The sequence below is a fragment of the Sapajus apella genome, unplaced genomic scaffold, assembly GCF_009761245.1.
Source record: "Sapajus apella isolate SASKATOON/1434 unplaced genomic scaffold, GSC_monkey_1.0 scaffold6, whole genome shotgun sequence".
Taxonomy (NCBI): domain Eukaryota; kingdom Metazoa; phylum Chordata; class Mammalia; order Primates; family Cebidae; genus Sapajus; species Sapajus apella.
This window is the reverse complement of record NW_022436946.1, coordinates 77,987,169-78,003,581: the sequence shown is the minus strand read 5'-3', so window position 1 is coordinate 78,003,581 and position 16,413 is coordinate 77,987,169. Positions and strand designations below refer to the sequence as shown.

The window sequence follows — 16,413 nt, the reverse complement described above, 5'->3', positions numbered from 1 at the left end:
TGTTCTAGGTGCTAACAACTCATAGCTTTTGCATTCTAGTGTAGGAAAATGGATAAAAACAACACACACACACACACGCACACACAGTTTCCAGTAGAAGAAGGTATACGTAGAGTAAAGCTCTGGATTATTATTCAAATAGTGGACTCAGAGAAGATTTGCCTGCAATTTGAGCAGAAACCTGCACAAAGTGAGAAATCAAAACATGGGAAGGTCAGGAGGCCATTGTTTCAGGAAAAAAGAAGTGGCTAGGACAGAAGTGAGCCTGATGAGGTCAAAGACCTCATCAAAAGGCATGAAGTCAAGAATGAACTAAGTGAAGGAAGAATGGGAAGGATACAGAGGGAGATATAGGCAGTGGCCAGACCATGAAGAACTTCCAAGCCAGGGAATGAGGTTTGGATTTCATTTGAAATATGATGGAAATCCACTGGATCTTTTGTAGCAAAGAATGAAAATGATTGAACATTTTCAGAATCACCCTGATACTGTGTGGAGAGTAGGCTGTAGGGAGCAGGGCAGAAGAAGATAGAGCAGTAAGAAAACATCACCATCACCTCCACAAGGGATGGTGACAGTGGGAACAGCCGGGAGTAGGGGAACTTAGGATGTACATTGAAGGGAGAGCCAGCAAGCAACAAAACTTGCTGATAGACTAGATGCAAAGAGTGAGGAAAAGAGACCAATCACAGCTGTGGTGTGGAGTCTGAGCAACTATGTGAGAGTTCTGCTATTTGGTACAATGGGGCAGGCTGAAGATCGGTGGATTTGGGAGGGAGAGCCAAGGGTTCTGTTTTGGACATGTTCATGTTGAAGCACTAGTTGATATTCAAGTGGAGATGTCAAGTACACTGTGGATATAGGCACCTGGAATTTGGGAGAAGCCAGGATTAGAGACCAATTTGGGCATCTAAACCTGAGCCTGGAAAAGTAAGGGTCACTAAGGATAGGAAGGAAGAGAGCACTTCAAATGTTAGGAAGAGGACCCAACTAAGAAGGCTAAGAAACTGCTGCCAGAGAGACAGAAAGAAAATCAGGTGACTGAGGTTTCCTGGATGTCAAGTGAACTGTTTTAAGAGAAAGGAGAAAGGAGTGATCAACATACAGATCAGTAATATGAGGGCTGATAATTCTCTACTGCATTGGAAATGTGGAGGTCATTGGTGGGAGAGATCACAGCATGTTAATGTCTTGGTAAGAATGATCCAGTTGAGAGAGGAAAATTTGATGACACAAGAGAGGAAAGATTACTTTGAGTAGAACTGGTATACTCACAAGTGGGAATTGGTCTTAACTGGAAACAGGGGCAGTTCATCCTTCCTAACTGTGGGGTGTGGAGTGCCAAAGTTGGGGTGCAAATCCATGAAGATTGATGCAACTGGTGGAGGGATGGTGAGAAGGCTCTCTTTTGTTTATTAGTGAAAGAAGAATGCAGGTCATCCAAGTGTGAACAGTGTGGAGGTGATGCTGGAGGTTTGAAGAGACAGGAAAATGTGTGAATTAGTACTTTCAGAAACATAGAAAGGTAGTCAAATTGGGAAATACAGAAGGATGACCTGGTAATGCTGAGGGGCAACTTGCAATCTGCTGTTATACATCTAGGTTGGAACAAGCAAGCAAAGATACGTGGTTTTCTTCAGCCAGTTAGCTGCTCAGATGCAGATGTGAGGTAGAGAGAATGAAAGTTGGTTGTACCCAGGAATGGGGCTTTGCCAGATGAATGAGGTGAGCATAGAGAGGAGCAAATACATATGAGTTATTCTAAAAATCCCTGAAAGCACGACTCCCTTGCGGATAGAAAGTAACACCTTCCTATACAAAAGAGGACACTCATGATAGTCTTTGATAAATTACTAGCAGTAAAAAACAGGTTATAGGGTTCTTTTCTTACATTGTTATCATCAAAAACATGAATTACATTTTCACACTAGATTTATCTTCTTTTATTCAAGTGACACAGCTGTTTCCTCTCCTTAATCAGCTTTATCTTTGTTCCTTGTGTGTATGAATGTAATAAATTCTTTGAACCATACACTTCAGGTAACATGGTCTTAGTTAACATACTCTCAGTAATTCCCAGGATGTTTCAGAGAGGTTGGCGGACTATGGTTGGGTTATCAACTGTGACAGATATGAGTATAATTTATAGCAGTGAAAACATGCAGTTCTTTGCAGTTCCATCCTCACAGAATCCATTCCGGCACAATAAAATTCCCTTGGGCTTTTGGAGGAGCATGTCCATTCAATTGCTTTCTGGCTAAGAAATCATATTCCTCACCTTGATCTCCCTCTTCAAATCAAATCTCAAAAACACATCTGCTGTTGGACCCTGGGAATTTGATTTGACCTCAAATACTTTTCCTTCTTATATCTCCCAGCCAATAGTTCTCTTAGTCTTATAAATATTTAAGCAGGACTAGGCTTCGTTATCACTTCTAGAACTCCTTTTTAAAGTTAAAGAAACTTCCAGTTTTCTAATAAAAAGTGACTGCTTAAGATGGTCAAAACCATGATTATACATTGCTTGCTTTTCTTTCATATTTCCAACTGAAAAATAACAGTTGTTCTCTCACTGACAGTTTATTTTATAGTAGGATCATGCTCTGGCCACGTTACAAAATTTCTCTAGCAGCAACTGAGACCATTTACTAAGAATGAGTCTCTGTGCTGGAAAACCTGTTAGAAGGTAACAAAAATGCCATACTCCAGCCACCTAATGCCATGAGGCACCTTCTTATTTCTCAGGATGACCTGATAGGAGAATGAGAAAGGAAAATAATCTTTGTTGACTATTTATAGTGGACCATGTATTTTTCATGTTATTTCACTTAATTCTTAGTTTTAAGGTTATTTATTTTCCTCACTAGTGAAGAGGCTGCTGCTATTAAGGTTAAGTAAATTGCCCAAAAACATTAATGGGACTGGTAAGTGACAGAGTCAGAATCTGAACGCAGGGCTGTCTGATTCTATTAATCTGTTTCTTTCTTTCTCTCTACCTCACCTTGCTTTACCAAGCTCTCAGAAAAAACATGATTAAGGAACTGTCCTTGAAACTTTACCCTTTTGTTATGTTTAACTATGTTAATGCAGAATTAGAAATACTAATCCTTTTTTGTCTTTATAGGGAATAAATGGAAAAGATGGAATACCAGGCGCTCAGGTATGGAAAATATCATTTAAAATTAAAGTTACAATGCATACTGCATCCAGAACACCTACCAACATTTAGATCAATCAGATTGATGAAAAGTCTTGGCAAGCAGTGATTTTCATGTTGACATCTGTTTTTCAGGGCATCAAGGGTAAGCCTGGAGACAGAGGCCCCAAAGGAGAACGTGTATGTATATTACTATTGTGATTGTTATTCAAGTCTGTCTGTTAACAACTGTCCCATCATTTGGGTTACACAATTATGTGTGTAAGCCCTTGCAAATCACCAATTATGTAAAGGCTAGGGTGTCATATGGTTACATCTATGTAGTTGGCCATTGTACACAGCCAAGTATACTTTGCTATTAAAGTTTGGAAAGCTTTTATCATCCTCCTGTCTCAGACATATATCTCTACTATAACCGTCACCCATGTTCTTTTTATCTAGAGTAAGGTTTCTCAACCTCAGCGCTGTGAATAGCAGGGGCAGATAATTGTTGTGGTTGGCTGCTTTGGAGTTGTAAAATGCTTAGCAGCATCCATGGCCTTCATCCACTAGATGCAGTAGCACCACCATCCCTCCAACTGTGACAGCCAAAAGTGTCCCCAGACATCACCAAATGCCTCCTGGGAAGCAAAATCACTACAGTTGAGAACTACTGACATATAGAAAAACTAAGTAGAGTAAAGGAGGTGGTGTGAGGGGGTAGAGAAATGGAAAGGGTAACTGAAAGTATAGTGAAGTTACTAGTAATACTAATTATGTTATATGTTTTTGTGTTGTTTGGAGCATTAATGTCATTGTTGCAATTTCTCTTTATTTCCTTTAATGAACCTCAACATTTTCTACTAGAATAAGTTTCCACTAGAATTAATGGAATTAATTTGTGGTAGAGTCAGGCCACTGCAAGAAGTTTCTCAAACATTGTTACTTAATGTAATTCTATTAAGGGTTGTTATCGTGTGTGAATGTGGGCATGTGTTATATACTGGTGTCAGTTTGCTAGCTTTTGTTTATTATCATATATATAATCCATAATAAATAAAGGAAATGTGAAAATACAGACAATGTAAATTTAAAAGGAAAGAAAAACTCTACCCTATCCAACTACACAGAGATAAACAGTGTGACATTTGGACATGTTTCTGTATTTCCATATGTGTACATAATATACACATATATTTATATGCATTAATATAAATATATACTTTTCCATAAAGGAGTTTATGCTGTATTGTAAGTGACTTTTTTCACCTAACAATATATATTGATCATCTTTTCTTGTCAGTAAATACAATTCTATAGCTACCTTTTAATTGCTATATGTTATTCTACTGTTTGACTGTACCTTATTTAACTTATTTCATCTGCTGGACATTTGGATTCTTTCTAGTTGTCATAATAATAAACATCTTTGTACCTAACATAAAATAATTTTAGTATGTTAAAGGTTGCATTTATTTTGCACATGATCAGAGTATTAATCATTGATCAAAGTGTGCTAATATTTTTTCCAGTCATCTCAGAAATTTCTCCAAATGTGAGTTGGAGTGACAGACATGTATGCAGATATATTTTTTTATAACTAAGACAGCAGCATTGATTCTAGTCCCAACTGCTTTTATTTCTTTCTACATGGCTTCTTTCTATATCTGATTCTATGATGACATAAATCTCTGTAACTGTTCTTTTATTTTTGTTATTTTTTTAAGTCAAGAGAAATAGAATTTGGCCTTCTGCAGAATAGTCATAGTTAGATGAATAATATAATTTGGCCTTCTGCAGAATAGTCATAGTTAAAAGAATAATATAATGAGATGCAGGGCAGCTTCAAGCACCATTCCATCATATTTTGTGTGAGGATCACCTCCTGGAATTATACAACTAAATATTTGAAAATCTATGACTGAAGCAACTGCCATGATCTCTCTCTCTCTCTCTCAATCTCTCTCTCTCTCTTCTCTCTCTTTTTCTCTCTCTCCCTCCCCTGCACTCTCATTCTCTCTTGCACAAACACATACAGCATCAAGTTTCCTTGATGCTGTTTTTTATCCTGGAATATGGAAAAACATTCCAGGATAAAAAACAGCATCAAGGAAACTTCATATCAGATTTAAGTACATATAATGTAGTATTTTACTTTCATATCAGATTTAGGAACATCTAAGATAGTATTTTACTAATCAATTATGACATCTTATTCAACTGATTCTTCTGTAGTTCATTTATATTGTTAAGTAAATGATCTCATGATATCCTCCCCCAGTCACCTGCTTTGATCTTTTTCAATGGCTCTCCCTTCTCACCTCACATATATACCTAAATATGTATATATTTAGGACACAGTGATCAAACCGTAGTGCGCACACACACATACACATGCACACACATGCATACACATGTAAAGCACAAATACAGAGAACAAACCTGAAGAATCTAATAAAGACCAAACAAATAGGGCAAAGCCAGGGGAGGGGAGAGCATATGTTTTAGGAGAGATTTTGAGTGTCCTGACATTTTTTTAAGTGAAAAGTCTCAGTAACAAGATCCACTTGGCAATCTTCCTTTAACATTGCAAAGGAGACCCGGACCTCAAGTAATAGCTGAAGTTGACTCTCAAAACTGCCATCATCCTAGATGAACAACAAAGTACAACTAACGTTCTCACTAACTTTTATATATTGAGTACTGCCAAGATGCCAGGCATTACTCTGAGCACTCTACTTGCATTAATTCATTTAGTTCTCAAAATCACCCTATTTAATAGTTACTATTAATATATCCACTTTGTAGGAGAGGAGGCTAGGACACAGAGAGTTTAAGTTATTTGTCCAAGTCCCAACAGGTAATAAGTGCCAGTATGAATCCAGAACTTTTGCCCTCAACTGCAGCTGATGTGGCTCTAGAAGAGATTATTCTTTATTATTATTTTTTCCTGAACAGGGTGATCAGGGGATTCCAGGAGACAGAGGCCCACAAGGTGAACGGGGAAAACCAGGCCTTACAGGCATGAAGGGGGCCATCGGTCCTGTGGGTCCCCCAGGAAACAAGGGCTCCATGGGATCACCTGGCCACCAAGGCCCTCCGGGCTCTCCAGGCACCCCTGGCATTCCAGTAAGTAGTGCTAAGAGCTTAGGACTCCTGGCTTGTAGCAACCATATATCCCTTTTACAATGAAAGAAATGATAATAGCTTTCAAATAAATAAACCTAAACTGGCCCCTATGAGGGCACCAATAGCTGTCATTTAAAGTTACATGGCGGATCCTCTACTAAGCACTTACTATACTTTACCTCACTTGATCTTCACAATCATTCTGGAAGGATTGGTGTCCTTTCCAACCCACTTTTATAAATGCATAAAATGAGCATTGATTTGCCCAAGGTCACAGATTGATTAAATGTGTCAGATCCAGATCTGGATGGCTTCAAAACCATGCTTTTAAAAAACAGGTACTATCCATAATGTCTCCTTATACTACAAAGAAAATGTCCATTTCATACTCTATTTTGTTGAACAACAGATCTGCCCTGAGTAGTGCTTTGAAGTAGAAACCACTTAGGCAAAGAGTATTTAGTGAAGGAAGCCCATATCATTATTAATACTCAGGAGGAGTGGTGAGTGGCCATTCTGCAGAGAAATTTAATCTGAAAACATCCATGTTAGGAAGAAAGGAGGGTTCTGAAGTAAAGTAGGACAGTTAAAGACAGCATCCTTAGATAATCAACCAACACCAAATATAAAGCAAAACTGGGCATTCACACAATTTTCATACTTGTTTATTTTTGCCCACTGTTCTTAAACTCTATTTGAATAAAGCCTGTGTAACTTCAGCTCTCAGTGCTGGGTCAGTAGTTGGTATTAGATGCATTAATTAAAGTTCATTTGTCACATACACAGTGAAAATAAGATAATGAAATAGAGCATTCTTGAAATTATTCTGTCCTACAGGAATCACTACTTTATAAGCCCATCACATTGGGTGTTTTTTTATTTTTGTTTTTTGGCATTCTAGTCAGCTTGTTGTTACAAATGAACTAGCACCATTATGTTAAGAAACCCTGCAACAATATTATCACATACCTACACACAGACAGGATAGAGGAATTTTCAGTGAAGAGTGATGGGGAACCTACCCAAGAATGTTTATAAATTAAGGCTCAGGCCGTGCACAGTGGCTCATGCCTTGTGTGAGCCAGCTCATTACTGGCTCCCCAGTAATCCCAGCACTTGGGGAGGCTGAGGCGGGGGTATCATGAGGTGAGGAGTTTGAGACCAGCCTGGCCAACATAATGAAACCCCATCTCTACTAAAAATACAAAAAATTAGCTGGGTGTGGTGGTGGTCGCCTGTAATCCCAGCTACTCAGGAAGCTGAGGCAGAAGAATCGCTTGAACCCAGGAGGTAGAGGTTACAGTGAGCCAAGATCGTGCCACTGTACTGCAGCCTGGGTGACAATGCCAGACTCCATCTCAAAAAATAATAATAAAATAAAATAAAAATAAGGCTCACTGTCTAATTAGGCTCTGCTCCATTCTTAAATTCACATTGCATTGTGATTTTCCATAGAGCTGTCAACTCTGTCATCTGACCATGCTCTATTACTGTCTTTGTTAGAGTATATATCTCAAAAGTGGATAATTGGCAGTAGGGTTTATTGCCTTTGTCGCAACCTCTAATCGTCATCATATTGTCTTTAATGCCACACATATAGCCCTGGATAATAATCACCAACTATGAACATTAATAAAATACTTTGAAATTCTAACCTTCATGAAAAATAATTGTTCTTTTAAAAATTATCAAGGTACTTTAATAAAACATTACTGTTATAAATGCTAGATTCTTTGTCAAATGCATGTGGATTTACTTGTCAACAGGTTAAAAATTCAGCTGACATTATTTGCCTGCTTCCTTTTACCAGACCCCAATTAAGAAAAGAAAATTGCTTAAAACCTATATATTTGCAATGTATAATTTGTAGAATAAACTTTATGATGAAATGGGTAAAACTTGCTTTTACCCCATGAATACAACGTTTTTGAAAATAATCCAGCATACTTGGAGTTCTACTCCAGGTTGTCTTCCTTTAAAAATACATTATATCAATTAGATATTGACTTTGCCAGTGTCCAGGGATTGGTTAGAAGTTAAATTGTGGTTAGTCTACTGACATCATGATTACACTTTTTAGATTCTTTAACTTTATAAAATGAAGTAATAGGAATATCTTTCCTAATTGTATAAAGCCATGTGTCTCCATTTAATAGGAAACCTTTTGATATCACTGGTTATGATTCCATCCCATAGCTTTTAAAGCAATTATGCACTTCAACTGGTTCCCAAACTTTAGTCAAAGCAATGGATATTTATTGCCCATATAGTCAATTGCCAAAAGCATTTTTTTTCATAAATGCATCTCTACAGATGTTTCCAAGAGGCATGCCAACCCAGTATTTCTATTCTTTTTATTCATTTGTGCTATGCTCTATTTTAACAGACCTTTTTTTCCCTTCTTCAGGCTGATGCAGTTTCATTTGAAGAAATAAAGAAGTATATTAATCAAGAAGTCCTAAGGATTTTTGAAGGTTAGCTTTTTTTAATAACATTTTTGAATTTTTCACTGATTCTCACCTTCCATCTACTATGGGGAATCCCTTCCACAACATTCTCAAGAGATGGCTGTGCCACAAAAACCTTAAGGGACAGCCCATTTTATGACGGGACAGCTCTTTGATGAAAATTCTTCTTTATACAAAGTTACCTTTTGCCTCCCTGGAACTTCCTTTCATTATGCCTGGTCTGTAAAACAACACAGGTAAAGTATCATGTTTTCACATGACAGCTTTTTGAGCATTTTTCAATATCCCTCATACTTCTTAAATATGTCTGGCTCCTTCACTATTATGACCCTGGGAAATGTTTAATTTATAAATGACTCTCATTTACCAAGGAATGTCTTTTTATTTAGATCAAAGTAAGCAAACTATAGCTCCCTAGCCCAAAGCCTTTGCCACCTGCTTTGTACATACTACAAACTGAGAATGTTTTTGCTTTTTTGGGGGGAGCAGTAGGGGTGAGTTATATTTTTAAATGGATTTTAAAAATTGAAAGAATATTTCATGATAAGTGAAAATTATCTGAAACTTGAATTCGTTTCTATAAATAAAGTATGCACATTCCTTTACATCTTTTCTCTGGCTGTTATCCCACTTCAGCAACAGGCCTGAGCAATTGTGACATAAAGGCATAAATATTTACCATCTAGCCCTTGCAGAGAAAGTTTTCTGACCCCTGTGCTGGATACTTCAGTAATTTATCCTAAGATGTATTCCTTTTTTAGAAAAGGCATCCATATTATTCTGTTGATTCATTTCGAGTTTTCCGTTAACTAACAAATGGCACTGGATCTTCCTTATACAGATATTTTTAAATGAGGTGTTTCTCATTATGGACTGTGTGTTTATTTTTTAAATCTAAGTGTGTGATCTTATGTTTCCTCTTATTAATTTCAAATCATTTATATTCATATCTTGTTCTAACCTGAAGATGTTTTTTGAAATGTTTTCTCTTGTACAGCAGGTTGGCTGACCCTATAACTTTATGTCATGCTAAATTTCATAAGCATGTCATCGTCCTAGTTGTTAATAGAAATGTTGACTGAAAAAGCTGAGAGTCAAGGATTAGGTCTTTCTAAATGCCATGGGATTCTTTCTGTCCACTTGTAAATCATCTACTAATCTATTGTTTAGTAAGCTCTGAATCTGTTTTGTTGTCCAAAATTCACCCTACATTTCTTTGTCTATTTGCAAGGAATAGACAGGTTAACATGATTTTCACAAATGATTTGCTAAAATCAAGACCAAACTTCTGAACTGTAAGATTTGACAAATAAATCCATGTTGGCTCTCGGTTCTTGTGGTTCCTACTTTGTTTGCTTACCATCCATAAGCTAAAAGTAGATTGTTGAATTTTGTAAGGAATAAGATTATAAGATGCCCCAAGTTGATGTTGAGTTCATCACTTCAAACATGATATCAGCACTTCTCCAAGGAGTCTTGATTATTTTAAATAACAATTAGCAGGAGAGACTGAAATCTTGGTGCTTGGATCCACATTATCTTGCTTTATATGAGAACTGGAAATAGAGTAGAGTAACACTGGGACTTGTAGCTACTTTAATGACAGAACAGAAAACAAAATGTTTTTTTTGTTGTTTGTTAGTTTGTTTGTTTTTTGAGATGGAGTCTCTCACTCTGTTTCCCAGGCTGGAGTGCAGTGACGCAATCTCGACTCACTGCAACCTCTGCCTCCTGGGTTAAAGCGATTTTCCTGCCTCAGCCTTCCAAGTAGCTGAAATTACAGGTGCCTGCCACCATGCCTGGCTAATTTTTGTATTTTCAATAGAGATGGGGTTTTGCCATGTTGGCAAAAAAATGTCTTTTTAAAGGTCATAAATTTATGCTATTGATTTTTTCTTTTCTTTTCTTTTTTAACATTTTTTCCCCCATTTATTTATTTTATTGCATTTTAGGTTTTGGGGTACATGTGAAGAACATGCAAAATTGTTGCATAGGTACACACGTGGCAGTGTGATTTGCTGCCTTCCTCCCCATTACCTACATCTGGCATCTCTCGCCTTGCTATCTCTCCCCAGCTCCCCACCCCCCACCGTCCCTCCCCTATTTCCCCCCAACTGACCCCAGTGTGTAGTGCTCGCCTCCCAGTGTCCATGTGTTCTCATTGTTCAACACCCGCCTATGAGTGAGAACATGCGGTGTTTGATCTTCTGCTCTTCTGTCAGTTTGCTGAGAATGATGGTTTCCAGGTTCATCCATGTCCCTACAAAGGACCCAAACTCATCGTTTTTGATGGCTGCATAATATTCCGTGGTGTATATGTGCCACATTTTCCCTATCCAGTCTATCGTCAATGGGCATTTGGGTTGGTTCCAGGTCTTTGCTATTGTAAACAGTGCTGCAATGAACATTCTTGTGCACGTGTCCTTATAGTAGAATGATTGGTAATCCTTTGGATATATACCCAGTAATGGGATTGCTGGGTCAAATGGAATTTCTATTTCTAGGTCCTTGAGGAATCGCCACACTGTCTTCCACAATGGTTGAACTAATTTACACTCCCACCAACAGTGTAAAAGTGTTCCTATTTCTCCACATCCTCTCCAGCGTCTTTTGTCTCCAGATTTTTTAATGATCGCCCTTCTAACTGTCATGAGATGGTATCTCAATGTTGTTTTGATTTGCATTTCTCTGATGACCAGTGATGATGAGCATTTTTTCATATGTTTGTTGGCCTCATGTATGTCTTCTTTTGTAAAGTGTCTGTTCATATCCTTTGCCCACTTTTGAATGGGCTTGTTAGGTTTTTTTTTTGTAAATCTGTTTTAGTTCTTTGTAAATTCTGGATATCAGCCCTTTGTCAGATGGGTAAGCTGCAAAAATTGTTTCCCATTCTGTTGGTTGCCGATTCACTCTAATGACTGTTTCTTTTGCTGTGCAGAAGCTGTGGAGTTTGATTAGGTCCCATTTGTCTGTTTTGGCTTTTGCTGTCAATGCTTTTGGTGTTTTGGTCATGAAGTCCTTGCCTACACCTATGTCCTGAATGGTTTTGCCTAGATTTTCTTCTAGAGTTTTTATGGTGTTAGGTCTTATGTTTAAGTCTTTAATCCATCTGGAGTTAATTTTAGTGTAAGGTGTCAGGAAGGGGTCCAGTTTCTGCTTTCTGCACATGGCTAGCCAGCTTTCCCAACACCATTTATTGAACAGGGAATCCTTTCCCCATTGCTTGTTTTTGTCTGGTTTGTCAAAGATCGGATGGTTGTAGATATGTTGTGTTGCCTCCGAGACCTCTGTTCTGTTCCATTGGTCTATATCTCTGTTTTGGTACCAGTACCATGCTGTTTTGATTACTGTAGCCTTGTAGTATAGTTTGAAGTCCGGTAGTGTGATGCCTCCCGCTTTGTTCTTTTTGCTTAGAATTGAGTTGGCTATGCGGGCTCTCTTTTGGTTCCATATGAAGTTTAAGGTGGTTTTTTCCAGTTCTGCAAAGAAGGTCATTGGTAGCTTGATGGGGATAGCATTGAATCTGTAAATTACTTTGGGCAGTATGGCCATTTTCGTGATATTGATTCTTCCTAACCATGAACATGGAATGTTTCTCCATCTGTCTGTGTCCTCTCTTATTTCGTTGAGCAGTGGCTTGTAGTTCTCCTTGAAGAGGTCCTTTACGTTCCTTGTTAGTTGTATTCCTAGGTATTTTATTCTCTTTGTGGCAATTGTGAATGGAAGTTTTTTCTTGATTTGGCTCTCTTTAAGTCTGTTATTGGTGTATAGGAATGCATGTGATTTTTGCACATTGATTTTGTATCCTGAGACTTTGCTGAATTTGCTTATCAGTTTCAGGAGGTTTGGGGCTGAGACGATGGGGTCTTCTAGATATACAATCATGTCGTCTGCAAACAGAGACAATTTGACTTCCTCCTTTCCTATTTGAATGCCCTTTATTTCTTTTTCTTGCCTGATTGCTCTGGCTAGAACTTCTAATACTATATTGAATAGGAGTGGTGAGAGAGGGCATCCTTGTCTGGTGCCACATTTCAAGGGGAATGCTTCCAGTTTTTGCCCATTCAGTATGATATTGGCTGTTGGTTTGTCATAAATAGCTTTTATTATTTTGAGATACGTTCCATCAATACCTAGCTTATTGAGGGTTTTTAGCATAAAGGGCTGTTGAATTTTGTCAAAGGCCTTCTCTGCATCAATTGAGATAATCATGTGGTTTTTGTCTTTGGTTCTGTTTATGTGGTGAATTACGTTTATAGACTTGCATATGTTGAACCAGCCTTGCATCCCCGGGATGAAGCCTACTTGATCATCGTGGGTAAGCTTTTTGATGTGCTGTTGCAATCGGCTTGTCAGTATTTTATTGAAGATTTTTGCATCTATGTTCATCATGGATATTGGCCTGAAGTCTTCTTTTCTTGTTGAGTCTCTGCCGGGTTTTGGAATCAGGATGATGTTGGTGTCATAAAATGATTTGGGAAGAATTCCCTCTTTTTGTATTGTTTGGAATAGTTTCAGAAGGAATGGTACCAGCTCCTCTTTGTATGTCTGGTAGAATTCAGCTGTGAACCCATCTGGACCTGGGCTTTTTTTGGGTGGTAAGCTCTTAATTGCTGCCTCAACTTCAGACCTTGTTATGGGTCTGTTCAGGGTTTCGGCTTCTTCCTGGTTTAGGCTTGGGAGGAGGCAAGTGTCCAGGAATTTATCCATTTCTTCCAGGTTTACTAGTTTATGTGCATAGAGTTGTTTGTAATAATCTCTGATGATGGTTTGAATTTCTGTGGAATCTGTGGTGATATCCCCTTTATCGTTTTTTATTGCATCAATTTGGTTATTCTCTCTTTTCTTTTTTATTAATCTGGCTAGTGGTCTGTCTATTTTGTTGATCTTTTCAAAAAACCAGCTCCTTAATTTATTGATTTTTTGGAGGGTTTTTTGTGTCTCTATCTCCTTCAGTTCTGCTCTGATCTTAGCTATTTCTTGTCTTCTGCTAGACTTTGAGGTTTTTTAATCTTGCTCCTCTAGTTCTTTCAGTTTTGACGATAGGGTGTCAATTTTTGATCTCTCCTTGTTTCTCAGGTGGGCACTTATTGCTGTATATTTTCCTCTAGAGACTGCTTTAAATGTGTCCCAGAGATTCTGGTATGTTGTGCCTTTGTTCTCGTTGGTTTTGAAGAACATATTTATTTCTGTCTTCATTTCATTGTTTATCCAGTCAACATTCAAGACCAAGTTGTTCAGTTTCCATGAAGCTGTGCGGTTCTGGGTTAGTTTTTGAATTATGAGTTCTAACTTGATTGCGGTCTGAGAGACTGTTTGTTACGATTTCCGTTCTTTTGCATTTGCTGAGGAGTGATTTACTCCCAATTATGTGGTCAATTTTAGAGTAGGTGTGATGTGGTGCTGAGAAGAATGTATAATCTGTGGATTTGGGGTGGAGAGTTCTGTAAATGTCTGTTAGGTTTGCTTGGTCCAGGTCTGAGTTCAGGTCCTGGATATCCTTGTTAATTTTCTGTCTGGTTGATCTGTCTAATGTTGACAGTGGGGTGTTAAAATCTCCCACTATTATTGTGTGGGAGTCTAAGTCTCTTTGTAAGTCATGAAGAACTTGCCTTATGTATCTGGGTGCTCCTGTATTGGGTGTGTATATATTTAGGATCGTTAGCTCTTCTTGTTGCATTGATCCTTTTACCATTATGTAATGTCCCTCTTTGTCTCTTATGATCTTTGTTGCTTTAAAGTCTAATTTATCAGAGATGAGAATTGCAACTCCTGCTTTTTTTTTTGCTCTCCATTTGCTTGGTAGATCTTCCTCCATCCCTTTATTTTGAGCCTTTGTGTATCCTTGCATGTGAGATGAGTTTCCTGGATACAGCACACCAATGGGTTTTGGCTTTTTATCCAATTTGCCAGTCTGTGTCTTTTGATTGGGGCATTTAGTCCATTTACATTTAGGGTTAATATTGTTATGTGTGAATTTGATACTGCCATTTTGGTGCTAGCTGGGTTTTTGCCCTTTAGTTGAGCTGGTACTTGTTGTTCCTTTATATGTGTAGAGCCTCTTTCAGGAGCTCTTGTAGAGCTGGCCTGGTGGTGACGAAATCTCTGAGTACTTGCTTGTTTCCAAAGGATTTTATTTTTCCTTCACTTATGAAGCTTAGTTTGGCTGGATAGGAGATTCTGGGTTGAAAGTTCTTTTCTTTAAGGATGTTGAATATTGGCCCCCACTCTCTTCTGGCTTGTAGGGTTTCTGCTGAGAGATCTGCTGTGAGTCTGATGGGCTTCCCTTTATGGGTAACCTGACCTTTCTCTCTGGCTGCCCTTAGTATTTTCTCCTTCATTTCAACCCTGGTGAATCTGACGATTATGTGCCTTGGGGTTGCTCTTCTTGACAAATATCTTTGTGGTGTTCTCTGTATTTCCTGGACTTGAATGTTTGCCTGCCTTGCTAGGTTGGGGAAGTTTTCCTGGATAATATCCTGAAGAGTATTTTCCAGCTTGGATTCATTCTCTTCGTCGCATTCAGGTACGCCTATCAAACGTAGATTAGGTCTTTTCACATAGTCCCACATTTCTTGGAGACTTTGTTCATTCCTTTTACCCTTTTTTCTCCAGTCTTGCCTTCCCGTTTTATTTCATTGAGTTGATCTTTGACCTGTGATATCCTTTCTTCTGCTTGGTCAATTCGGCTGTTGATACTTGTGCATGCTTCGCAAAGTTCTCGTGTTGTGTTTTTCAACTCCATCAATTCACTTATATTCCTTTCTAATTTGTCCATTCTTGTTAGCATTTCATCAAATCTTTTTTCAAGGTTCTTAGTTTCTTTGCATTTGGTTAGAACATGTTCTTTAAGTTCACAGAAGTTTCTTGCTACCCACCTTCTGAAGTCTGATTCTGTCATTTCATCACACTCGTTCTCCCTCCAACCTTGTTCCCTTGCTGGTGAGGAGTTGTGATCCCTTGTAGGAGGAGAGGTGTTCTGGTTTCGGGTGTTTTCATCCTTTTTGCACTGGTTTCTTCCCATCTTTAAGGATTTATCCACCTGTCGACTTTGCAGTTGCTGGCTTTCAGATTGGGTCTCAAATCTTTCAGATTGACGTTCTGTTTGTTGATGATGAGGTTATTTCTGTTTCTTGGTTTTCCTTCTGACAGTCTGACCCCTCTGCTGTAGGTCTGCTGAGGTTCACTCCAGGCCCTGCTTGCCTGGGGTTCACCAGCAGTAGCTGCTGAACAGTAAGGGTTGTTACCAGTTTTCTTCTTCTGCTATCTTTGTCCCAGAAGGATACCCACCTAGTGTCAATCTGATGTCTCCTTTATGAGGTGTCTCTTTGGATATATAGGGGTCAGGGAGCTGCTTGAGGAGATGGTCTCTTCTTTATAGGAGCTCAAATGGTGAGCTGTGAACTCTGTTGTTGTTCATTCAGAGCTGCTGGGCAGGTACGTTTAGGTCTGCTGCAGCAGAACTCATAAACTGCTTTTTGTTCCCAGGTGCTGTGTCCCAGGGATTTAGGGCTTTATTTATGAGTTCCCGTTATGCTGCCGCCTTCTTTTTTTTTTTCCTTCAGACCTGCCCTGCCCAGCAAGGAGGCAGCCTAGTCACTGTCGGCCTATAGAGGCTTTGCTGAGCTGCTGTGGGCTCCACCCCGCTGCCTAGTGTACTTCCCTGCAGTCCTGTTTATA

General features: G+C 38.6%; 1 protein-coding gene across 3 annotated transcripts in view; it reads left to right on the top strand.

Annotated features, from left to right (window-relative positions):
• COL19A1 (collagen type XIX alpha 1 chain) overlaps positions 1–16,413 on the top strand; it is a 340,055-nt gene that overhangs the window by 307,743 nt on the left and 15,899 nt on the right. For all 3 annotated transcript variants that reach the window (XM_032275604.1, XM_032275605.1, XM_032275606.1), the window contains 4 exons: positions 3,125–3,160; positions 3,293–3,337; positions 6,095–6,265; positions 8,673–8,739. In XM_032275604.1, the coding sequence (XP_032131495.1) occupies positions 3,125–3,160; positions 3,293–3,337; positions 6,095–6,265; positions 8,673–8,739 (319 nt within the window). The remainder of the gene's footprint in view (positions 1–3,124; positions 3,161–3,292; positions 3,338–6,094; positions 6,266–8,672; positions 8,740–16,413) is intronic.